The sequence below is a fragment of the Kluyveromyces marxianus genome, chromosome 3 (genome assembly GCF_001417885.1).
Source record: "Kluyveromyces marxianus DMKU3-1042 DNA, complete genome, chromosome 3".
In the NCBI taxonomy this organism is placed as follows: Eukaryota; Fungi; Ascomycota; class Saccharomycetes; order Saccharomycetales; family Saccharomycetaceae; genus Kluyveromyces; species Kluyveromyces marxianus.
Window position 1 is genome coordinate 1451502 of NC_036027.1, and position 26343 is coordinate 1477844.

At 37.1% G+C, this 26343-nt stretch overlaps 8 protein-coding genes across 8 annotated transcripts; 3 read left to right on the forward strand and 5 right to left on the reverse strand.

Moving 5' to 3' along the window:
* Nucleotides 1–2242: 2242 nt before the first annotated feature.
* Nucleotides 2243–3451, forward strand: SKI8 (SKI complex subunit WD repeat protein SKI8; the record flags this gene model as incomplete). The annotated part of the gene is made up of 1 exon (XM_022819211.1): nucleotides 2243–3451. The coding sequence occupies one exon, from the start codon at nucleotides 2243–2245 to the stop codon at nucleotides 3449–3451; it is 1209 nt and encodes a 402-aa protein (XP_022675800.1).
* Nucleotides 3452–4323: 872 nt separating this feature from the next.
* Nucleotides 4324–5595, reverse strand: CLG1 (Clg1p; the record flags this gene model as incomplete). The annotated part of the gene is made up of 1 exon (XM_022819212.1): nucleotides 4324–5595. The coding sequence occupies one exon, from the start codon at nucleotides 5593–5595 to the stop codon at nucleotides 4324–4326; it is 1272 nt and encodes a 423-aa protein (XP_022675801.1).
* Nucleotides 5596–13202: 7607 nt separating this feature from the next.
* BOL2 (Bol2p) lies at nucleotides 13203–13460 on the reverse strand (the record flags this gene model as incomplete). Its single annotated transcript, XM_022819213.1, has 1 exon — nucleotides 13203–13460. The coding sequence occupies one exon, from the start codon at nucleotides 13458–13460 to the stop codon at nucleotides 13203–13205; it is 258 nt and encodes an 85-aa protein (XP_022675802.1).
* Nucleotides 13461–17773: 4313 nt separating this feature from the next.
* ARB1 (ATP-binding cassette family ATPase ARB1) lies at nucleotides 17774–19597 on the reverse strand (the record flags this gene model as incomplete). Its single annotated transcript, XM_022819214.1, has 1 exon — nucleotides 17774–19597. One exon carries the CDS (start codon nucleotides 19595–19597, stop codon nucleotides 17774–17776), a length of 1824 nt encoding a protein of 607 aa, XP_022675803.1.
* Nucleotides 19598–20888: 1291 nt separating this feature from the next.
* On the forward strand, nucleotides 20889–22058 carry COG1 (Golgi transport complex subunit COG1; the record flags this gene model as incomplete). Its single annotated transcript, XM_022819215.1, has 1 exon — nucleotides 20889–22058. One exon carries the CDS (start codon nucleotides 20889–20891, stop codon nucleotides 22056–22058), a length of 1170 nt encoding a protein of 389 aa, XP_022675804.1.
* Nucleotides 22059–22402: 344 nt separating this feature from the next.
* On the forward strand, nucleotides 22403–23278 carry SDT1 (protein SSM1; the record flags this gene model as incomplete). The annotated part of the gene is made up of 1 exon (XM_022819216.1): nucleotides 22403–23278. The coding sequence occupies one exon, from the start codon at nucleotides 22403–22405 to the stop codon at nucleotides 23276–23278; it is 876 nt and encodes a 291-aa protein (XP_022675805.1).
* A 135-nt stretch (nucleotides 23279–23413) lies between these two features.
* KRE29 (Smc5-Smc6 complex subunit KRE29) lies at nucleotides 23414–24538 on the reverse strand (the record flags this gene model as incomplete). Its single annotated transcript, XM_022819217.1, has 1 exon — nucleotides 23414–24538. The coding sequence occupies one exon, from the start codon at nucleotides 24536–24538 to the stop codon at nucleotides 23414–23416; it is 1125 nt and encodes a 374-aa protein (XP_022675806.1).
* Nucleotides 24539–24969: 431 nt separating this feature from the next.
* VRG4 (GDP-mannose transporter) lies at nucleotides 24970–25983 on the reverse strand (the record flags this gene model as incomplete). The annotated part of the gene is made up of 1 exon (XM_022819219.1): nucleotides 24970–25983. The coding sequence occupies one exon, from the start codon at nucleotides 25981–25983 to the stop codon at nucleotides 24970–24972; it is 1014 nt and encodes a 337-aa protein (XP_022675807.1).
* Nucleotides 25984–26343: the final 360 nt, after the last annotated feature.

Genomic DNA, 26343 nt, shown 5'->3' on the forward strand with positions numbered 1-26343 from the left:
AACATGTTCATTGAAGGTTTTATACCTTTCAACGCAATTGAGCTAGAGGGAATGAAGGATGTATTGAGTGTTCTTGATGACATTGGACTACCAATAATAGCATCGCGAAAGGGGCTCGTTAGTCTTCTTTCATCATACGAAAAGGAATTTAACGAGCAACTAAAACATGCCATGAAATTCTCCAATCATATCAACATTCTAATAGATATGTGGACCTCCTCAAATAAAAAAAGTTATCTGGCAGTCATGGCAGCTTTCTGTCCAAATCTGAAACAAAAGTCTCTGTTGAAAAGAGAGGATGTAACAAATGCTGGAAACTCAAATACCCATATATTAGATTTCATTGACTTAAGCTGCATATCTATTACTAATGAATCCCTAAAACTTGCATTATTATCTTGTCTTTCTGAATATTCTATAAGTCAGAAAATCGGCAGCATTACGTTGGGCAATGACTCGAACAATATATCCATGCTTAATAACATCAACGAAGTTCTTGACTTAGGATTTGAACTGAATGGCGTAAGAAAAATTTGCAGGATTAATTGTATGGAAAATGTAGTGAATAGAGTATTCTTGGATCTTTTAACTTCTTTTGAAAAAGATCATATGTCATTGTTGTCGAGAATTGATAAACTAGCGTCCTGTACAAGGAACAACCCTATTATCAGAAAAAAGATATACTCCTACATTCGCTGTGAAATTCCCAAACACGTTAATACGAGCTCTCTTTCCCGTTATCATCAAATTGAAGTTTTCCTAACAGCCTCTACAGGCGTTAAGGAATTTTTCTTTGAAAACCGTTTTGAGCCTGAATTCCAACAAATTCTAGATGATCACTCTATATTTTGTTTTAATGAGAATGAAATGGAGTATATTCTATTTTTTGTAAGGATAGCGCGCATTTTCCAAGAGTTTACTACGCTCCTAGAAGATGATACCACAAATTCACTATGTTATGGAATTGAATATTACATGATTCTCCGCCAATTCTACAAGTCTTGCGAGGAGCTGAAATGCGGTTCAGATGATATTTTACACATGACTAATATTGGACTTAAGAAAACTGACGTACCATCAAATGAAATAAAGGAACAAGTTCTATCGGCCGTCATAGAATCTTATCCCGAATTTGAAAAAAGCATGGACTTTGCGTTCAAAGAACCAGGCTATTGGGTGGCACATATATTGCAACCTCACCGTAAGACCGACTTATTAACCAGGTCTTTTGATCAATCATTCATAGAGGAAGTCATCGAATCAGCAACATCGTATGTTGTCAATTATTGCAAAACCTATGCTGAAACATCTGATATTATATTGCGTAGTAAACCAGTGAATGCCAACCGTGTCAAGAAGCCCAAATTATTAAAAAAGCTATCAGCTTACCTCGACCGAAATATTGCAAAATTTCATCATTCGCCTAAGGATGAATGGAAGATGTACTTAGAGGAACCACTCCAGACAGATAAAAAATTTGTAAGCTATTGGCTTGAAAACCAGTCAAGATTTCCTGCATTGTGCAATTTAGCTCTTGCATTTTACCACACCAAACTCTCAACAGCGGGCGTCGAAAGCAGCTTCTCAATCAGCAAGCGTGTTTTAGACAATAGGTTTTCACTTGCTAATCCCCACTTAAAGAGAACAATGATAATGAGAAATCGCTTGAAGTGTTTCAATTTACGTAAAAAGATGCCTGTGGCTGAACATATTGCAACAGATGCTTGGTCAGAAGATGAGGAAGATGTAGATTATACAGATGTTTACTTTAGTGACAGCGATGATGAAAACTGATATATATATATATATATATATATTGAAATTTTGGAATCACATGCCTACAGGATGTGTACAATATAATTTCACAGTATTCCGAAAGTGTATAATTGTCACACTTTCTTGCGATAATTTCTCTTGAACCTAACTTAGTTAGAGAGAAAATCATTGAAGGCGGAAGTCTTTAAAAGCTTAAAAACGGATCTTTTGAAAAAACTGTTGATGTCACTATAAACGGTAGACACTTTTCATCAGGCTTAGGTTTTCGCACAGATAAATACATACAAAACTGTATCATAAGTTGAGCTTTCCTAATTACTGACAATTCAATTGTTTGTGCTTGCTAACTAGTCAAGGCTTGATCTTTTTATCAACATCAAGGATACCTGTCTATAGTTTATTAGAACTGCAGTGGCTAAACCTATTCATATCATAAGATCCGTCGTCTATAACAGCTACAGAAACAATGTCAAAACTCTTCATTCCTACTACCAATTGCGGTAAGGCGCATAAGACTGACATATATGGCATTACGATAACTAATCCGTACACTATATCATGTTCTGGGGATGGTTATTTGAAGCTTTGGAGTAATAAGTTGGCAGATGACCAACTAGCGAAAGATCATGTATTGTCGGAATTTGTTACACCTGTGGGGCTTCATCACGTTTCGGCGTTTGAATCTATTGAACCCAATGGCGAGACAGTTGTTATAGTCTCAACTGCTTCTTTTGACGGCAAAATTCATTTCTACGAGTTTGATATTAAGGAGAAAATACTTTCGAGAATTTCGCTAATACAACCAGAAGAGGAAAAACATAGCTATTGGGCCTGTAAATGGCACACTAGTAACGACCCGAAAGTTCCCCACAAGTTTATCGCGACCACCGTACAGGGTACCACAAAAGTCTGGGATTTCCATGTGTTTCAAGATCCAGCGGTAAATACTGAAACCGGTGATGTTGATACTTCTGCACCACTCAAGTATGAACCACATTTTGAATTTAAAGGTCAAATTAACTCACAGATCCCTAGGTTTGCCACAGCTGTCGATGTATCATCAGAGAACATGATTGCTACTGGATTTTCGGATGGGACTGTTGTTGTATCACAGCTATCAACACTACGCCCAGTCTTTAATTTCGAAGGTTTCGGTTTGAAAGGTATCGATGAATCCAGTAGTACAATTCGTGATGTAAAATTCAGCCCTGGAGGTTCGTTATTAGCTGTTGCTCATGACTCTGGGTCTTACGGATGTGTTTCTTTGTACGAAACAAAGTTTGGTGAGCGTATTGGAGACTTCACAGTGCCAACTCACGGAAATCAAACCACTTTGGCGTCATATGCCCACAACGGATGGGTATTTTCTATATCTTTTAACACATCTGGCGAATACCTTGCTTCTGCCGGGTACGACGGCAAAATAAGGATATGGGATACAAAAACAAGGGAAAGAGTTTCGACCCTGAATATAAATGCCACAGATATCGAAATCGAAGAGGACATAGTTTTGGAAGATGAACATGGGGACTCTTTAGAGGTTCCACCTGTTCTAGGTGTCTCTTTCATTAAGGAAGGTGTTAGATCGGGCATGGGTAGTAGCACAAATGAAGGTATCTGTTGTGTATGCTCAGACAGAAGTATTAGGTGGTTTAGAGAAGCTGGAGGCATATAAAGAATAGTATCTTAGAGTAATACATACACTTTACATTACTAATTATTAGATATATGGTAGATAAGCAATCGATTAGATGTCACCTTTCATCCCAATATTCACCGATGGTTGGTTAAAGGCTACCATCGAACTTCCCCTTGTTAATCTTTAGAGTTGTTCCAAATAATAGATGAAAAGACGCCTTGATTTTCAATTAATAGATGAAGGTAATTTAAACTCAATTAAGAGATCCTCATCGTATCTTCGAGATTGTTCAGCTGCATTTCTCCATAAAAATTGTTTGTTGTCAAAGAAAAGAATAGAGGTGAATATATGGTGGTCGTTAAAACGCGTGCAGATTGATTTTCGATGCATAGCGACCCAATACCGTTTTCTTTCCATTGCTTTTCTCAACGGTTTTATATTATTCCAGAATTAGGCCTGTAAAGAGTGTTGTTCAAAAAAGGTAATAAAACTCCACTGTGCCATGCCATGCACCAATTAATTTCTCAACCAAAAAGTAGAAGAAAAGTTATTGTTGCAAAAGGCAAAAAAAGAACTCCCAATATCATAGAATTAAGTTTAGCGATTTGGAGAATGAAGAGGAAAAATGTAGCGCTGAGAGAGCGTTTTCTTGATATTGTTAAAAATGTTTGTATTGGTTTTTTTTTAGTAGTTTATCAGCATTTTTATGGTTTTTTTAGTGTTTTATGAGTTTGATATAGTTTGTAGTATTCGATCAACCAACAAGGCAACAGATTTGTTTACTCTATATCTCTTATTCTCTGAAAAGCATGTAGAAGAAGTTTTTTACGGTGTTCTAGTGAACCAAGATAATAACTTTCTGTTTAGTTTTTTTTTTTTTTTTTTGAGTTTGTTAATATTATTATCATTCAATAAGCTGAAAAACAGTAATAGTTTCGGTTTAGTTGTTGTTGATGATGTTCATTCCAAAAAGACTGTTGATGATGTTCATTATAGTTCGGATTATCAAAGTTTTTTGGCAGAGGACTGAACTGAGTAGATAAAGAATACTCAAATTGTTTTTCATAGACACTGTTATACGAATCATTTCTCAAGTCAGAATATACTGGAGAGGAGTAATTCATAGAAGAATGTCCACAATTTGGAGTCTGATAACCATACGCCATAGAAGAGGCAGAGGAATATTGACGGCGATGAGTTGGAACGGGAGACTGAGGCAAGTGTTGCTGCTGTTGCTGCTGTTGCTGCTGCTGTTGTTGTTGATGATACAAAGATAGCGTATGCTCTCTCACAAAAGCATTGTATGATTCTGAGAAAGAGTCATATGCCTCAAACTTGTCCTCGAACAATCTCCAACCAAACATCTTTAACCAGTTCTTTTCGTACTGATTAATTGTCATTAAATCCATACCAGTTGCTTGAGCCCACGATTTATTAGTAAACGTCTTGTCGTCATTGAATTTGTTTGCTAATACAAAAGCGACCACCAAGTTCTGATATATAATGTCAATGGAGTTGCCGCCAATAGACTGGAAATTACATCCAATTAGATCAAGGTACTTGATCAAATAGTCCAATGACAAAAATATTGTGGCAGAAGGTAACCTGGTGGATCCCAAAACAGATGAAATACTGTTAGTGAATAAATCCATAACATCTTGAGGGACATCAAAGCTGCCAAATGATAAACAAGCATTTTTAGTAACAAACTCCGACATTATGCTTATCTCATAATCCAAGATCTCGCAAACACCGCCATTAACAACCTGTTCGGTATCCTCACTGACGTGATTAGCAGGAGGTTGCATAGCAACAGGTTGTTGGTTCATTATCATTGCTTGGCTAGGCATACCAGGTTGAATTTGCCCGTGACCCATGAGAGGAGCAGGAACTGGAAGCTGAGGTGCTGCCATAGGTGGTGGTGGAGGTTGCATGTATGAAAAACCTGGAGGAGGTAAATAAAATGAGGTTGATTGATGATGACCAGGCTGGTACATGGAGTCAAGTTGATGTGGTTGTGGAGTGAAAGCAGGGTGGTTGCTTCCTGGTAAAGGATAGCCGTTCATATTTGATCCCATTACTGGGTTCATAGAACCAGATCTTTGGTGGTATGGACCCGCAATACTTCCCGAAGGAATATGAATGGAGGGAAAGTTTGAATAAGACACAAATGAAGCCATAGTGTAAAATTATCAAGGTCAAAAAATAGAGGTCAGAATAATTTTTTTGGTTTTTTGTAGTACGGTTATTAAAACGCGTTATTCGATGTAAAATGAATTTACAGTGGTTGTAGATAGAGATACCGATTGGCAAAAAGTATCCTGGAAAAATAAGGATTGAGAAAAAATCAGAATAAAAGATAGAGCTCAACGATTGAGAAACTAAACGTTTCTATTCTGTTCAATAATAGTTTATTCCAGATTATTGACTTTTTTGCAAAGTAAAAAAAAAGAATCTCTTTTAGTAAATGTTTCTTCTTATTCCTTAACGAAGAATATGGAGTAAAATAATCTGAGCAGACTATATTTATTTCCTAGAAAGAACGTTCAAGGGTCAGAAGAAAATTTAAGAGTTTGAAGTTCTGAAGTAAAAAAGGGGAATGAAAGCAAGCAAGTTATGCTATGCTGATTCCACAATTTAGAATAAAAACAAAAATCAAACACAAAGGTTGTGAAGGACTTAAACTGAAAGTGTTTAAAAGTCAACGACAAACAAACGGCAAGGATGATTGTTGGAAAATTCTTTATCTAAAATCCGTTCTTAGGTAACTCTCCTTTGAAAATAGAGGATGAGGACGCTTAATTTGGGAGTAAAGAAAAAAGAATTACGGCAGTACCAGCTAACTAGACTGACTTTTTTTACGTTCGTTCGTTTGTTTACTCGGTTCGGGAGTTGTGGAGATTCCAGATGATTTCAACAAGCTATCGATTCTGGTATCACAGATATTTCAAAACACAATAAGACAAATTAACTTAATAATTATCTTCAACGCGTTATGGATTAGCCTCTTGAATATGTTTATTTTTATAGTGGTTATTGAGCGCTTTCAGTTTTTTTTTTTTAGATTCGTAACCTAATGCAAACGCAAACACACACACGCACAACAAAAAAATCGATACAAAACGATCAGTCAGGTAACTAGCAATATAGTTTCAGTAGTTGATTCGCCGCTCCTAATAACTTTTGCCCCTTCTCTTAGTCTAAACTTGAAATTCGATTACAGGACTAAAATAAAATATACCGTAACTTCCCTGACAAATAGCGGCAAAAGCAAGGGAAATTTGATAGTACTTATAGCCAAAAATGTACTATAATATAATCCAGTAAAATCAAAAGGAAGACGTGCAGCAGATGTCGGCACTGAGACAGAGTAAGGGATTCAAAAAGAATAGGATTTGGAGGGGGGGGGGTAAAGAAAAAAAAAAGAAGATGATATATGGTTCGGGCTGGAGTTGTTTCCCCGAGTCCTAATAATATATCCCTTGAATGGTGAAGAACTTTGTCCGTTGGCCTTAGAAAGAACCTAAACCTAAACCAAAATCCATAAACCCTAAAAGAAAATGACTAAACAAAGAAATTACTCTACCATTGCACAAAAGTAAACTACGACAATTTGTTGTAAAGTTATATATGCTAAAACAATTTTTTCGAAAAAAATTTATGTCAAAAAAAAAAAAAAGAATAATACTAGAAAAGTTCCTCAAACTTCAAAATCAAACTCTTTTGCCTTTCTTTCCTTTTCAAAATATCATCAATAGTAGGAACAACGAGAGCATAAAAGAAAACAAAGAAAAAATTTTCCTTTTCACAAAAGAAACAGAGAGACACGCCTGTTTTTGATCTGATTACTGTAATTACTGTAAGAAGAATATAAGAAAAGAGAAAAACTAGTATGTAGTCTACCGGATTTACATGACCAGGGGCAGTGTAGTTTCAGCATGCATGAGTTGCACTTCTTAATTCTTAGTAATAAAAAATTCAAGGTACTTTGGCTAGTCTAAGCTCTCTGCTTGCTTATTTTTTTTCGTTTAGAACATGCGAAACAGAGCCAGTCAGCTCCTCATCGCTTGCTTACCATTAAGAAACTTTCGGATTTTCGAATTCCTTTTTGCGACTAGAGTCTGAGATGAGGCTGTAGCATTTTTTTTTTTTTTTAACGTGTGTATTGTATTGCTTGTATAGATCCGGATCATGAGTTTCATGGATGACTAACTGGGGGAACAGGGGAGAATTCTAACCCACACATGTGTGTATTTCCATGGGATGCAAGGAGGTTTTTACTTTCCAACAGTTCCTTTTTTTACGTGTTAGTTAGTGTTTCCGCGTTCTATTGATATATCTAAATGTGGACACCAACACCACCCTATGCGTATATGCATACATTTGTTTTTTGAGGTAGTAAAACAATTACTGTTAGTTGAAGTTAAAATATATAATCGATATAGAAAGAAGGTTTGATGTATACAGTTCGCGGTCGCTATTTAGCTGTTTTGCTTACTTCAACTGGGTAGCAGTAAGCGACAACTTGGGTTTTGGTTTCCTCAAGCTTTGTAACATCGACATCCTTACAGGGGTGGTATTCTTGTTTGTACTTTGTTCTGTAGGAACCGGATCTGTGTCATCAAGCATCATGGATACATCTTGAGGCTCGTTCCATTCAATAACAGAAGATCCAATTCCGCTAATATTACCCTTCTCTGTGAAGGTCATTGAACTAGAAGTTCTTATCGGGGTCACCTGTCCCGATACTTGCTTTATTAGCTTTTTCCTCCAGGCTGGTTGTTGCTTTTGGATCGGCGATGAGCGCTTTCTCTGCCCTACAATACTAATCTTTTGAGCAAGCTGATCGAACTCCGTATCTAGATTGTTTAACTTATCTAGTTCATGCTCAATAGTTCTGAGCACTGAATAGTATGATATGATAGCAGGATCCTCCGTATCAACGACAATGTCATTGTTTTTATTCTCCCGCGTATTTGGTTTTCCATCGACGATACTTTTGGATATGATTTGGAAATGTGACCTTAAGATTGGGTCCTCTACGACCCTTTCTATCAAACGCGTGCCGTTGATCAATATTTCATTTCTCACAGACTCTGCCAAACAAGACACTAACATGTCGTACTGATCGATGTCATTTAATTCTTGCCAATGATCGCACTCTCGGATTTTCTTAAGATGAGTTTCCCTCATGTATTCTAAGGAAGTCTCGATATCGCTTGGTTCGTCAAACTGATGTTCAAGTTCCGTCATTTTCATCATAATTTGATCTTGAATTAGGTGTATTTTATCCACAAGACCATAAGCCTCAGTAATATTCACTGTTGCCAGATAATGAAGCACATTTTCCAACTCACAATGCACTAACATCAAATAGTGACGCTTTACTAGAATCAAGGATTTGATCAATTTCACCTCTTGAATCTTCTCAGAATTGTATAAATGCATTCTTAATTCTCGAATAGATTCTTTGATTTGCAGATCCACTTTATCTCTCCCATTTTTGAACTGTGTCAATTGAATCTCTATCATCTTTTGCTCTCGTTGGCGTAATTCTTCAATCTCTCTTTTCTGCTCTGTTATTAGCTTTAGATAAGACCCCACATGCCTATCCAAGGATTGTTTATTCCTGATAACTTTAGTCTTTATTTCTTTGGCCCTGTTTGCATATTTCAATGTGTTTAACGTCTCATCATAATGCTTGCTACTTGGTGATATGCATACTATCATTACCGTTTTACAGTTACCTCCTAGTGAGAATTTGAGCAATCGTGTCAATTTGGAATCTCTATAAGGTACGTGACACGAGAGCCCAGCTCTCGTCGACGATACACAGAGAGCATTGATACAATTTCCCAAAGCTAGCAATGATCGATTTATGTTTGCACCTTCAATTAATCTTTCACCTCTATTTTTAGTAACTGCTGCCCTTTCACTTCCAGCCAAATCGATGATGGATAATGTTGCAAAAGTTTGGTCTTGTTTGATATCTGCTGTCCTATTCATTTGGGTAACATGTATCTGAAGTACAGCATGTGATCTAGAACTAGTTTCATTTGCATCTGTTGGAGAAGTAGTCCGATTCATATTCCCCTTTATAACCAGATCCATGACTTCCTCTACGTTTTGTGGCGAGTGTTTGGATAGGTTCGACACGAAAGTCTTGCTTTCAGAATCTTCTCTAATCACTAATTTTTGAGAAGGTATATCAGGGTCCAATAGATCATGGATTTGTTCGTTGTATATCTCCAAAAAAGAGAGTTGTAATTCGAATTTCTTGGTGTCTCTTAGCTGTTCCATCCTAACGAAAAGCTCTTGCATTGTTAAGAAAATGATCCCAGGTTGTTCTGAAGTACCGCTAATGGTATATGTTTTCCCACACCCAGTGGCACCATATGCAAAAACAGTTCCATTATAACCATCTAGTACAGAATCCAAGAGTGGCCTCGTAGTGTTCTGGTAAACTTCTTGTTGAGTTACATCGGTATCGAAGATCTTGTCAAAGATAAATTTTTGTTCACCGAATCGCCGCAGCCTTCTTCTATTTTCATTCGACCCACCATGCATAACATTATCATTAAGCTCATTCAAAGGGTTTGATTTACTAGGATCGAAGATTAACATCTTGTCATCTACACAATCAATTATTCGGCGAATACCCATCGGTCTAAATTTTGATGGCGTCCTAAGAGAAGAGCCTTTATCATCCATACTAATACTCGGAGCAGAGGAAGGAACGCTCAGAACCGTGTCTCTCAGATATACCATATTCCCATCCTCTTCATGTACAAGATGGGCCTGCTCAGCATCCGTAAATGGACGTACTCTGACCGCTATTTGAATAGAAGATTGGCGAGTCTCAGGCGCCGAATTTGGCGTCTGTGGGGGCACTTGTTGCAATTGCATAACTCTTGACCTCCAAATAAGAGGATTGCAAGGGGTTGGTCTTTCTATTAGATATGTACTGATATCCGTCTTGGTCGTTTGTTGAATATTGTACATCTTTCATTTTTGTGCCGAATCTTACGTTCTATATTGTTGATGTCTATAAAATGTAAATATTGAATCACAACCTTCAGAATGTAAACATTCGCCAGAAAGCAGAGAAAACTTTAAAATGAAGAGTCGTAGACACTGTTACCATGTGGGGATCACATAGCATGCCGTATACATGCTATATACACTCCCACATAATAAGAACCAAGATTTTTCCAATTCTCTGTTAATTTAAACCACGTGACCTTGAACTCCCTCTCTTTATTGTTTCCGAGAAGTAAAACAGTATGAAGAGATATAGGCATTAATTTCTATATAACCGCTTCCGTCCGTATATGTTGTATTCCAGTAAAGTTTCTTATACGAAAAAAAACCCTTTCACCGTTTAAAAGGAAATACTCTAGTTCACCACGAACAAGGTGAAATAACAAGTTGTGTTCCAAATTATTACAGTTTTTACCTTTCCCCTTCTCCGCAAGAATTCCCTTTTGGTCGGTTTCCTACGGTTTAATAATCAGAAGATTTTCCTTATTTCACAAACAGAAAACAAAAATATTAAAAACGGAAAGAGTAATAAGAAGTATTTTGGATTTGGATACCCGATTGGAATAAAAAAAAATTGACCAGAAAATTAAACTAAACTTCATTCAAATAACGAATAGTTTCTGACGAAAGGAGGATAGAGAGGTCGTTGACAAGCATTAATATCCTATCCATATAGCTACTTCAAGGCTACGCAATAGTAGCTGAGGTTTATTTATTTGACCTGAAATCCTTTGTTGATATTATAAAGAAAAAAAAAGAAAGAAAGAGAAGAATAGATCCTGGCATTTAAACAGCTACAATACTAGAGTTCCAGTAACGATGTCATTCAAGTTTAACACTGGCACGTTTGAAGACAATACTTTCAATGAGCAAATTCGAGACAGGCTCACGAAGGCACTTAATCCCAATAGAGCGGAAGGTTCGGACTCTAACAGTAGTGGACAGGATCCATCATCCAATGATACTCAAAAGAAGCCTAAAAAGTTAGGAATTTTGAAGTCTGGCGTGACCGTACGTCAGGTAGATTTCCGTTCTATTCCCAGACTTGAGATCTTAGATTTGGACGTGTCTGCTCAGTCAAAATCTTTACTAAAGGGAATTTGCAAAATTTCATGCAAAGATGCCATGATTCAAATAACTACAGAAATAGAGGCCAATCTGTTACTACTATATGAGACTGTCTCTCCTAAATTCACAACCCCAAAACTTGTTTCTAATGATTCTTTTAATGTTCCAATTACGATGACTTTCGATCATATTGAACTTGAGGCAATTACGAATATATTTGTGAAGAATACTGGGGTAGGAATATCATTCAACGATGTCAACTTAGACTTCAGGTTCGAATGTTCAATGAAATTGCTCCAATCAAGTATCGAGAAGAGGCTTAAGGAATCCATGCAATCCATTTTTAAAGATGTGCTTCCCAGTGTAATATTTAATATGTCTCAACGTTGGTTTACTCATGGTCCCGATGTTATTGAAGAGCCCTTGCCAAGCTCAACCAAGCAGTCTTCCACAGAAGTCACTCCCATGACCATTTTAGATGATTCAGACTTACAGGATTTGTCTCCAGCTACCATGCTAAGGTTATCTACTCTGGTATCTTCTAGACAGTCTTTATCATTAAATCCAACTTCTTCAAACACAATTTCAACTATACCTGGCTGCGTAGAGAGACAGAATCTACGTCGTTTCAGCTCTAGAATCCCATCTTTAAATAACTATTACGCGCAGGAGGCTAGTGTAGGAAGTCCCTCTAGAATTTTTCCAACTAGGGAGAACAGTAATAGTATCATTAACAACAAATTAGCTGGTGACTATATTGAAAACAGTCTTCCCCAAGAGGTATTACAAAGTGGCACGTTCACTGTTAAAGAAATCGCTAGTATCCAGCAACGTATTTATGAAAGAAATAACGAAGAAAACCTGATAAAAAGAAGAAGAATCAAACTAGGAAGAAAGAAGGTATCACTCAAGGATTCCTCAACGGAAGCGGAAACTCCATTGGAACCCATAATTGAACACGTAACATTGCCAATACAGAATATAGATTCAGATGCCAAGTCCTTTGGTATCAAAGCTGAAGAGAAAAAATCAGAAACAATATCACCGGGCAGTGTTACACCTTTACTTTCCCCTAAACCTGTATTGGCTATATCTCCTTCCCTGGGGATGACTCCAAACAGCAAATCTATCTCTCAACCATATGCTTCAAATATTGCTACCGAATCTATCCCCGATCTGAGACTCTCCCAAACACAACAATATAAAGAAAAAATCCCCAAAAGACTAAACCTTTTGGAGGAGTCCTATTTCAAGTCTGATTTTAAAGATCTTAGAAATTCGCTGTACTCACCAATGCGTAATCAAAGATATTATGTTCAATCAGAGGAAGGTTCCAGACCTTCCTTTCTTGATAGCAAACGTTTTAGCTTTGTTGGTCTTGCCAACCAACCAATGAAATGGGGTAATGATGACCTTCCACCCCCATACAAGGCAGAATAAAATCACGAATAAATATAACTATTCTGCTATGATATGACAACATTCATAATGGTTTTCAAACAACATATATATGCATATACACTGTAATTAGTCTAGTTTACAAATGAAATCCATATAACGACATCTTTCGGAACACTCGCTTCGGTATGCCCTTTTGAGATAAGATGGTTAAGTATGTTGTATTCATTATTACAGATCCCCGGCGCCATTTAAACAAAGAAAGGCGACTTTTATATGTCTAATTACTCAAAAGTTGTTTCCATTCATCAACGGTGTAGCATTTTGAACTGAATGCATGTATTTGTGCAACCTCATCAGAGAGCGCCTTGTTCACCATTCTGCAACGAGCTATCTTGTTTTTCCCCAGAAAAGCGTCACTGACTACAACAACATCGAATGATTGTCCACATCCATTAGATGTGTCTGTGATAATAGCCTGATAAAACTCTGGAATCTGTGCTTGTAATTTGGTTTGTAAGGTATCTTGTGTCAGCATTTTCGAAGTCAATATGTATTTTTACAACACTAACGTAATCTTACTTTGAAACAACGTTGTAATGATCGAATGAAAGCTTCTAGTTCAACAGATTAACAAATTTGAAAGCCAATTCTTAGGCTGTCTTCTGCGTTCACCTTCTCTAGATATTTTCTATTTTTTCTTCATGTTTTCCTATGCAATGAATAATATTCAATCTTTGATGATCTTCTTTTCATACTTCTTACAGTTAGATTTTTATAATATTGGCATATCCTCATATAATTTGGAAACAGTGATAATTGTGGAAAAATTGGATGACTTAACACTAACAGTTTCGTTACGTACACAAAGTACGCACGATAGCCAAGAACAGCAGCTGAAAATGGCATTAACAAAATCACTAACAAGAGCTCAATTAAAAAATGTTTTGGGAAAAATTGCTCAACTTTACCCAGAAAGCTATGCGGATTCTGCATGGGATAATACAGGATTATTGATAGATTGTTCAGTTGAAAGTGAGCAACCACAAACTGTAGTACAACCTAAAGTCTTGCTGACAGTTGATTTAACCGAAAGCGTCGCAAACGAAGCCTTAGATCATGGTTGTAATTTGATTGTTGCCTACCACCCATTTATTTTTCCCAGCTGGAAGAAGTTAACTCCATACCAGAACCCACAACATGCATCAGCCATAAAGTTGATACAAAATGGTATATCAGTATATTCACCACATACTGCAGTTGATGCAGCCAAAAATGGTGTAAATGATTGGCTTTCCTCTACTTTGGGAGGGAATGTACTCTCAAATATGGCAATCGAACGTGTCAATGCTGTTCAAGGAGAAGAAGAACACGAAGTAGGATATGGGAGAGTTGTGAAATTAGCAGAACCCGTGAGCTTACAAGATATCATTAAAAATGTTAAATCAGCCTTGGACATTCCATACGTCCAGGTAGCAACCAAGACTAATGTGGAAGAGCACATGATCCAGAAGATAGCGCTATGTGCAGGAAGCGGCTCTGGTGTTTTTAAGAATTTACGCGAGGATGTTGATCTATATTATACAGGTGAACTATCACATCATGAAGCGTTGAGATATAAAGAATCTGGAAAAGCAGTCATCGTATGTAACCACTCGAATACAGAAAGAGGTTTCATCCGTAAAGTGATGCTTCCATCGTTGCTTGAATCTGGAGTTGAGTGCATTGTGTCAGAAACTGACATCGATCCACTTCAAGTCGTGTAAATATCTGGTTTCATAGAGTGCTAAAGCAACAGAAAACATACATATATACACCGAAGTAAGTGAACCACATATACCACCATCTGGTTCGTCTACCTATTTTATATCTTGGTTTTACTCTTTTTTTTTTCACAGAATTGTGTAGCTCATTTAATATTATATGTCTATTCTTTCCGTAACAAAATAGAATGAAAGAATCGTGAATCATAGGTAATAAGCAGTAAGAACAAACGGTCAGTAGAACCAAACATCTGAACGTAAAGGCTCTAAAGAAAATGGATCCATACAGTTTAAAGAGTGAAAATCGAAAGAAGTTTCAAGATAAAGAGAAACTCAAGAGAAAACATGCTACGCCAAGTGATCGTAAGTACAGAACATTGAATAAGCAAACATGTACAGAAAAACAGCCCCAACAAGAACCCGTGGCCAAACCATTAGAATCCAATGAGCATAGATACACAAATGAGCTAATAGGAGAAGATGTAGAACTCAATGATGAGCAAACAGTCGAATTGGCTGCCAGAATGAAACAAATATTATTAGAAAAGGGTAACGAGAAACCATTTCTCAAGAGTTCTAACCCAGTAAACACCGATGGTGTTTACACAAAGAAGAAATTGAGCCAAATGAGTATCGAAGAATTGAACCAAGTTATTCTAAAGCGTAATTCAATTCCCGATTCAGTCATAAAGACTGGGCCAGAGGATGACGAAAAACCCATTGTCAAAGTGGAAGCTCAATCAATGGACAAACATAAAACTAAAACAACCAATCCATCACACATTCCAACCCAGTTGAAAGACGATGAAGACTTTTTAGATAGCATCATATAGCACATCGTCACCACCCATATCCCACACCAAAAAGATAGAGGGATGCTCCACTATCTCAAAATATGAGGCCTAGTGACTTGTAACATAATTATCACTTTGAACGTCAGTATATTACTTCTATATAATTTTTTTTTTTTTTCTTTTACTCAACATCATTTTTTATCCTTTTTGTCTCCTTTCCAGTTCTAATTCGAACCCCCCAAAAATAACTAAAATTTCTAAAGTTTTAGAGGTCTTATTCATTTCTAAACATTTACCACTTACAAATGCAAAGAAGTGTTTAAAGGAACAAAGAGCTTAGTTTTTAGTTTGTGCTTGTTTTGTTCCTAGCTAAGTATAAGCAGTCTATCAAAGTTATTGATAACAACAGTCAAACAGATATCCAAAAGGGAGAGCTACCATAGGAAAGCTATTATACTTTTTTATATTTTCTTTTAATTATATGTCAACGATTCAAATACGAAGTTAGTGGTTGAAACGAAAAAAAAAGCAGATATACAATAATCTCCTTTCAAGATGTCTACAGATACGATGTATATTAATAGCTCGCGAACGATGCCGAGCCATAAAGGTCGACATCAGAAACCAGTACGGTTGCAGAAACCCGATAGGCGTATTGAGAACCAGACGAAGTTACGGAGACAGCAGTCGGCAGAGACTCCTTTCTTACCTACTAAGGAACAAGATGATTCTATGTCGCAATTTGCGTACTCTGGATACGGAAACCAGGATGACTTTTCTACCAACAAGACTTCTAATGATGGCTTGGGTAATATGGGATTTGTTTCTGATGACTTAAAACAACTTCTTTCTATGTCCACGCAAGGCTCACTTCAACAGGGTGAGAGTCAGAGACAACACCAGCCTCTGCCTCAAACTCAGGCTCAAGTGCAGGGTCATCATGGTGGTCTACAAATGTCGCCTTCCGCTGGCTATCCAACCTCTCCTTTACCACCTCACCAAGGCTTATATGGCCCTGTTATGATTGCTCCTCCATTTATGGTCAATAATATGCCTAAACCAGGCCCACAATCATACATAGGAGTACCAAATACCACAAACATGCCTGCAATGTATGTGCCAATGAATCCTGGCCGTCCAATAAGCCACCCTCCTGTATACCCTCCACAAATGCCCAACATGGTTAACCAACCTGTGGCATTCCCACCTCAACCACTGCAACCACACCCAGTATTTCAACAACAAAATCAGCAACCACAGTTACATTCTACTCAGTCAAACTATCAACAGCTGGAACATGCTGAAACGAGAGCAGTAATGAATACTGTTCAATCAAGACAAACTACTCCGGAATCCAAGTCCAGCCCACAATTATCTACTGATGTTAATTCACTTGAGCAACGTCAAGGAAATTCGGACTCCTACTCTACGTCTAACTCTAACTCTAACTCTAACTCTAACTCCATCTCAAGTTCCAACTCCAAACAGAATTCTCACAATCACTCAAAGAGTAAATCATCCAAAAAGAAGAGTTCTAAGAGGATTGATGTAATTCCTCCACAGCAGGTTCCGGTCACCTTTTCTTCTCCTTCTGCTCCATCCTCAAGATCTTCTAAGAGTAGCAGCAAAAAGAGCAATCATGGGAAAAATCATTTAAAATCCGATGATCATAGCAAATGTTATGCAGGTGCTACGTTTGCTACAGAAGCGCCACAGGTGACTACCTTGCCAAAACCAAGCTTTGTTTGATTTCAGGGCTATTATTATTGTTACTTTTCACTTCTTTATTGTAAAGGTTTTTTTGATGTTAACTGTTTTGCATTCAAACATTTTAATGCATCAATTATGGAGCTAGGACCATCCTTTGGAACTTTGACTATATCTAGGTTAAGAATGGTCATATTTATTTATCAAGATGTGCCTAGTGACCCATCACATTTTTGTTTTATTTTCCTTCTTTTTTTTTTTTTTTTTTTTTTTTTTTTTTTTTTATATATATATCTTTTCCATTTATCTTCATTCCCTCAATACGGTGTATCAGAGGACCTTAACATCATCTGCATAGCAGAGTTGTGCAGCAGCCTTGTATTGTTATATAACATCTGTTGATAGGTTAGTGGGTTATAGTTTTACTGTAATCCTGGAAAACGGCCTTTTTTTTTACTTTTGTATTAATATCGTTTATTTTTGGCTTATTTTAAACTGAGTTAGCCTTCCAACTACAGTTTCTTCTTGCTAGGTAAGAAGGCACAACATATCAAGTCTATTGCACATATATGTATGAACTAAATAATCTACAAAACCACATTCTTGGCCAATTTGTTCTTGTAATCCAAAATACTACCGTCCCATCTCGTAGCAGTCTTATTTTCCACCACAAAGATATCCTTAGCAATTTTGTCTAACAATCTGAAATCGTGGGAAACAACTACAACACCACCATTGAATTCGTTGATTGCATCTGCCAAAGAGTCAATGGTTGGAATATCTAAACCGTTAGTAGGTTCATCCAATAGTAGAACATTTGGCTGTTCTAATGCTAGTAATGCAAAGACAACTCTGGATCTTTGACCTTCAGATAGAGTACCCATTTGAACAGTTTGAGCTTCACCAGTTAAACCATAACGACCCAATTGACCTCTCCAGTATTGGAAATCTTGGGAAATATGTGGATATTTGTCACGAACAAATTCCAAAGCGGATTTAGTCAAGTCAAGTTGATCTTGAGAATGTTGAGAGTAAACACCCAATTTGACGTGACTATGTCTTGATACACGACCACTTTGAGTAACTAGTTGACCAGTCATAATCTTTAGCAAAGTAGATTTACCAACACCATTTGGACCGACCAATGCAATTCTGGAATCCATATCAACACCGAAGTCCAAATGTTCGTACAAGTTGTTTTCTGGGTTACCGTCGTATGAGAAAGAGATATCATCGAAGGCCAAAACTGGAGGAGGTAATCTTTCAACTTCTGGGAATCTGAATGAGAACACTCTGTCTTGTGCGACAGGTTCAATCAAACCATCTGCTTCCATCTTATCCAAAATCTTTTGTCTGGACTTGGCTTGCTTAACCAAGTTAGCATAAGTACCAGCAGAAGCAATAAACTTCTTGATATGAGCAATTTCTTCTTGTTGCTTGGCATATTGCTTCATTTGGTTGGTTTCCAATTCGGAACGGGTTTTGACGTAAGAGTCGTAGTTACCACCGTAAGCCATTAGTTTCTTCAATCTCATATCTAACATGTTAGTACAAACACCGTTTAAGAAATCTTGAGAGTGAGAAACGAGAACTAAGGTTCTGTCGAATCTCTTCAAGTATTCTTCCAACCAGACGCAAGCTTCCAAATCCAAATGGGCAGTAGGGTCATCCAACAATAGCAAAGTTGGCTTCACGAACAAAGCCTTAGCTAGAGCAACACGCATCTTCCAACCACCAGACATATCCTTTGTCTTCTTGTTAATAGTCTTAGAGTTGAAACCCAAACCAATCAAAATCACAGCCGCTCTGGATTCAAAAGTTGATGGATCCATGTCATCCATTCTTTCGTACAAAGGTTCCAACAACTCGGATTCTGGACCATCTTCAACAATAATCTTTTCGACCAAGTCTTCCATTCTCTTCAACTCGTTTTGAGCTTCTCTAACAACGTATTCTAATGCAGAGTATTCGGATGGTTCTGCAGGTTCATCCAATAAATAAATATCAATGTTTTCTGGAATTGGATATTCTCTGGCGGCGATAGCCTTCAAGAAGGTAGACTTACCACAACCATTTTCACCTAGCAAACCATAACGACGACCGTAGTTTAATTCTAACTGAGAGTCTTGGATTAAGACCTTACCATGGAACAATAAAGACACAGATGAAAGCTTAATATCACGGGATGTTTCCAAAGAGTCCAACACACCGGTAACGACACGGTCAGAAATACCATCCTTGTCCTGTTGCAACTTCAACTGAGCAATCTTGTCTGCCGCAGCAGCAGCTTCATCAACTGGTTCGTCATCTTTTTTAGATCTTCTAGTAGTCTTACCGGCTGCAGCTCTCTTAGCTTCTCTTTCAGCCTTCTTAGCGTCTCTCTTAGCCTTAGATGCTGATACTGGTGCCATCTTTTCGCAGTTGTCTTCTAGTTTGAGTTTTTCTGCCGCTGTATCTATATTACTATGATACAAAGAATTGACTTTTAGATTTATACAATCAACTACTACATTTTCATATATACAACAAGTATTATATCTTTCTGTACCTCTAAGTTGTAACGTTTGCTAAGTTGACGTTAAGTAAAGATGTCAAGATGAGCATTTGGCAAAATTCTATACCTTTCTTTCTTGGAAAGAAAAAAAAAAAAAAATATTTTCACCGTATCAAATGATAAAGTAAAACTTCCATTATAGCACTATTGAACCTTACAATATTAGGTATAATTTTGCACGAATACACGTGATGAGCAATTGATGTCTAGTATTCGGTGTGTTTCAAAGGTTCCCTGCCTGTCATGAATTAATGAAGAAGGTAATGATCAGCTATTAAAAACCTCTCATGGCCACCATTAAACTTTTATATTGATATTTTGAAAATGTGTAGTACTTGGATTCCTGAATTTCAATTTGAGTAAAGTGAATGCATTGATAAAATTGTACTGCCAATGAAAAGAAAACACACTTAGAGTTTTGTTTTCATCCCAAACTACTTTTATTCTTAGACCATATTTTGATTTTGATTCTGGAAGTTTTGGCATTTTCTTATATTCTTCTTTAGTCATATCAAGTACAACTTGACCTGGTAATACTTCCTTGATGTTCAGTTTGGAATAATTTTTTTGAATTGACAAACGCTTTCTGGAGTTCCTCTGGATGGTAATATGTGGCGCTATGTAGGATTTGGGTCATTATTTTGGCTATTACCCTAATTCCCTTATCTGATACAGAAATTTATATATACTCTCTACTACTTATTTCCACTTCATGATTCATCCATTGCCTTTTCAACCAAACGAAATCTAGTCTGTAGAAGCTAATCTTCTACTAGCCATTACGCTGTTGCATATATCTGGCCAATTCGCTGGAGTTGATAAACTGGAAATTTACATAGTCGGGTAATCTGTATCTATAACAAGTACAAGGTAGCACGTGACGCTTCTACTTCAAAAATGCTATTTAATACCATCTATCTTAAACGCATTTTTTTTTATTGTATTGCAAGGTTCGAACTTCCGTTGTAATTGTCAATTTATAGATTTATTATTAGGCAGAAAGTTCCGAAGTAGAGTATTCATTAGTCGTTAGAGAAGGATATGGGTAATTTACTTTCCACGAGAAAAGGGCTGCTACTTTTAGAGAACCGTATCGAGGATACAAGAATAATCGTTGGTTAAGGTCGCATATATAAAACATTGAATTAATGTCAGTGGTTGATAGCCAGTTTAAAACGAAATCTGTTACAGAAGTACGAGATGCTGCAGTTCAGTTGAGTAAAGATGTAGTACGCCTACGCGAAGAGTTTGACAATGCATTGAAGGGTTCTTACCAGTCTATTATAGATACCAATGAATCAGTAAAGTCATTATATGCTGATATTCAAGAATTAGATTCGGAACTACTTCATTTATGTTTTGATGATGAAGATTTGCTCCCCAGAATCACCGAAACGGAACTTAAACCAATGCAGAAGGACTACGGCAGCAAACGGCCAATTGAAAACAATGTAGAGAACAAGGATACTAGAGAGATAGTCTGGGAGTTAACTTCGCACGCGGACTTTGATGTTAACGAAATTCATGAGGCTTTACGAATTAGTTCCTGGTTGATAGCGTTGTCTAAGTTCAAGAGAGATCCGTCTGTTGCAGACAACCTTGACACCCTTCTTGTTGCATTTGAGAATCTCCCAACAAGTAATAATAGAGCCGTTTCAGAACATTGTACTGCTTTTGGGGGATGGCTTCTTGACGAAACCCCAAAACTAACTCTAGATCAGTATTTAATGTTATATGAACTCATGGGGAAAAAAGAATTCAATTTCAACGAAGAAGAGAAGTCCTGGCTATTCGACCAAGTCCTCTCGCATCCAGATGTTCTTTCAGGGCGAGTCTCATCCAGAGTAGCTGAATTTACTAAGAAACCCATATTTCGCCAGGGGATCTCCCAAAGACTTATATCCCAATGTGAACTGGAGTTCAAAAAGTGGGAGACTAATAAAGATGGAAAGTCTGATGGGTTGATCATTCTAGATCCTTACAATACAGAGAAGAGAATTCCAAATCTTGTTCATGACATTAACCTATACGAGCTTGGAATTGTTGATTCACGACGTGCTGCTCTTCATGAGTGCAAGGTAAACGTAACAAAGTTCCTAACCCACCTTAAGTCTTTTGCAGAAAAAGAGGACTACGAGAAGATGCAAGCGAAACTTGAGAAAATTCTGGAAGAGGAACGCATCAAAATATCAGAGATGGAGGCTGCTGAAGAAACTCAGGAAGTTCCTGAACTCAAATCCTCAGACATGAACTCCCTTGTAAATCTACTCATGACAGAAAGAAGTAATACACGTTATATACAGTATCTAACAGTGTAGAAAACGTGCGTATTCGAAACTATTTTCCGTTCCCCTAATACTTCTAAGAGTGCGTTATTGCACATAGCGAATTCTGCCCAAAAATTCGGATAGAAAAATTTCGTTCCACGTGACTCATTAAATACTTACCTTATCCGTGGGCTTTTCGCCGCTCATCTCCACCGCTGAACTCCCGCTCCTAAACATTAAGGTTCTGAGATATATAATTACATCACATATAAATATAAGACATATCATTTCAAAAAAAGGGAAGCTCAAATATGTTGAACTAATATTAATAAATGGTGTTTGTTGAGAACAGTTCATGGTCATATATTTTGTTATTACTTTACTAGTGTATATCGATGCGAACCAAGCAATTAAAGCGGGCTTTAAATATGACATCTTCAGCCCTATCAGAATACAGATTGCAAACAAGGGAAAAGTTGCGTGTTAACAGGCAACAACTTGAATCTTTGACATACCCTGGATCCAAGGCGACGTTTGAAGCGGATCAACCAATTCCAAAGCCTGATCCTAACCTCAAAGTATTTTTCTTTGATATTGACAACTGTTTGTACAAAAAATCATTACGAATCCATCATTTGATGGAACGTTCAATTCAAGAGTACTTCCAAAGGCTATTGGATTTAGATGACGCAACAGCTGCGGAGCTAAGAAATAACTACTATAAAACGTATGGTTTAGCGATTAAGGGACTTGTGGATCACTATGAAATAGATGCTATGGAGTATAATGACCTAGTTGATGAATCTTTACCATTACAAGATATCCTTAAGCCTGATCTTGAACAAAGAAAAATATTGCAAAGAATAAGAGATAGCGGAAAATTCGATAAGATGTGGCTATTTACGAATGCTTACAAGAATCATGGAATTAGATGTGTTCGGCTATTGGGAATCGCCGACCTATTTGACGGAATCACATACTGTGATTATTCTCAACATGACTTGGTTTGTAAACCAGATACTAGAGCATTTGAAAAGGCAAAAATTCAGTCAGGACTGGGTAGCTACTCCAATGCTTACTTCATTGATGACAGTGCTGGTAACATTAGAACAGCAATTAAATTAGGCTTCAAGAAAGCAATCCACCTTGTTGAACGTGAAACACCGGACGAACCGTTAGGAAGCAGCCCAGAGGAAGCAGTCGTTATCAATTCAATTACGGAATTGCCAAAGGCATGTTTCGAAATATTCGAAAATGAATCAGTAGATTAGTGATTGTATCCTTACCGAAGCCCATTACTTTGATAAAAGCGCAAGAACATTCCAATTCACAACTGATAAACAAGATAAAATACTGACCAATATGATTAATATAGTACGTGACTTTATCTAGCGGGTAAAGCGCGCTCAACTTACTTTTGAACACACCCTAAGGTATGTTTTCAATATAGATAGTTCCAATATAGATGAATTCTGCGAATTCAAATCTAGTATGCAGTCTTTAAAATATGTCATTTTTTTGGAATTACCGAACGGTAAAGCCGGTGTCCCTAAGATAAGCAGTATGAAATACAAAAGTGAAGCCCACTGTTGTGAATCTAATAACTTTTCGAACTCCGCCACTATATCCTCGTCCCTGGGGAATAGCTCTTTGACCAAAGGCCACTGAACGGGTATTAGTCTGGTTAGTCTATAGTGTAGCAAGTATAAAGTTCGGGGAACAATTTTAAGATACGTTTCAACTTGACCAAAGCTGAATTGATTCCAAACGCTACTAGCCCATTGTGTTTGTATATTTACAGATATTTGCCTATCAAGAATAAACTTGATAAAGTAAACAAATGAATCTTTAGTTTTAGTGTTATGTGCCTCAATTAAGTCGCACATTAAATGCACTGGTATGAGTTTTGTGTACGGACAATAGGTGAATTCTGTAAATGCTTTTGCGTTATTTGCTCCGAACTTACCATAAAGTTCTGTTGTACTATTGATTACTGAATTTTTACACCCAATAAATGTAGCATATGGATCAGGAATAATGCTGTAGTCTGGGGTTTCTGTTAAAAAATACCAATCTTTTGTAGTGTCTAAGGTGTCACTTGCCAAAAGTTTAAGTACACTTTGAGGAACATTTTCAGCGTTTGGTAAAGAGTTGGCAATGTATGACTCTCGTTGTTCAGCCGCTGACAATTTAACTCTCTTAAATCCTTGACCATCACCATATGTATTTTTGAAGGCTTTCATTTCTGATGCTATTTCTTCTACCTTATTTGAATTGTTTAATGATGTTTGCCAACTTTTCCACAACTTTTCATGATCAGAACTTCGCCTACGTAGTTTAAGGTCTGCACTTTTTTCTGAAAGCTGTCTTAGCATAATGTCATCATTGAATGATGTTCCTATCCCATCAGAACTTAAAAGGAATGCCGATATTTCATCCTCATCATCTTCTGATACTTGTTGATCCCATATTCTCTCATGAGCTGCATCATCTGAAGAGGCGATTGCAATATCATCTTCATCATGGGACATTATAAGTAAACGGTTATTGATGGTGTGTACTTTCCGGTGTTATTCTGCTTTTTTTTTTTTGAAATAGTAAAGAGCTTCAACCCTTTCATTGTTTTATGCTTCTCTGCTTCATTTTCATACAATCAATATACGCAACATTATTATAAATACAGAAAACTAGAAGTTTACATGTTTCTTTGAATATTTGATCCGTAGATTTACTGTAGAATATATGGAACTCTAGGCTAGTAAGGAGAATGCGATTTACACATGGTATCAGATTATTGGGAAGAAATTGTCTATATATGATAATGAAAAAAAAGTGAAGAATGAGAACCCTAAAATGGTGAAAACTATTGATCTATGGAAGAAGGAAAGAGAAGTAACTTATGACTGGGAAATTTATAACCTCCATTGTTGTTTATTCTTTGTTACTCTGAATACCTTTATGCTCATTTAGCAGGTGTTGCTTGTTGGATCTTTTTTTGTTTAGCAACTGCGTAAACAATACCAGACATGAAACCTAAGAAAATAGAGAAAATGGATAGGAAGTTCTTTGGTGCATCAAAAAAGACTAAACCAGCTAGGGCGATAGGCAACTTGTTCAACGCACCAACCATTGAGTATGTAGTTGAAGAAGTAACTCTGACACACCAACCAGAACAGTAGGAGATACCAACAGCGGTCATACCAGAAATGATCATAGCAGTGACAGAGTCTGCTGATAAGTTTTTGGCCAAATTTGCGGCGGACCAGTCTTCAACGAGGAAAGAGGAGATCATCAAAACAGGCAATGATAAAACGTTATTGTAGAACATAGTGTCAAAGTCTTTAAAGTTAGTTAACTTGATTCTCTTTCTCATGACCAACACGAATGAAGCAGAAGAGAAACAGTTGATTAACATCCAAACGTAACCAATGTTGAAAATTGAAGTTGAAGCAGCACCTGCAACATCATCCAAAGAAGTTACGGCAGCCTTTGAAGCAGCAGCCTGTTGGTCACCTAGAGTAGCTACTACAGAGGAAAGGACCATCAATAAGAAGGAGGACAATTCCATTCCAGTGACTCTACCACCGAAAAAGAGAACTTCTCCGTACGCGATCAAGATAATAGTCAAGTTCTTGAAGATAGTGTAAATTGGCACAGCCAAGTATTTCAACGATTTGGAGCCGGTGTAAATCATTAACACTAAAAAGAGAGTGATAGGAAACCAGTTTTTGGCGTCTGTTTTGTTCAACGGTCTGAATTTGGCGTACCCCAAAACCTTCAACACAAGCAACATGAGCACACAGACCAAAGATTGCACAAACAACATGACAAAATTCATGTTGAAATCGTCCAAGTTCACAACAAATTTGTTTGTAACAGTCATGGTAATAGACGACAAACAGTATGCGATAATAGAGACTGGCCCACTGTTCGCAATATGAGACAACGGCCCATTATCAACCTTTAATTGGGACATCTTGTACTAACGGTAATGGTGTGTATGGGTATAGGGTGGATCGGGTGGATTCTCTTTGTTGATGTAGAACAGGATGTTAAGATTCAATCCTTTAACTATTAAAAATGTGACCAGAGCTTTTGGTACATACATCTATATAGTTAAGTTGTAAATAAATGGAGAGCTCAAAGCATTTTTCTACATTTTCGAATTGATTTCGTGTTTATCGTACGTTGTGATCAAATCTGTTTAGGCTGGCTACAGCGGGAAATAAAAAAAAACTAAAGAAAACGTCAGTTTGGGTTGAATGTACTTTGCTATATTTTTTGACACGCACAACGCGGCAAGACTGTTGTTAATACTGTTGAATGTGCGACTTAA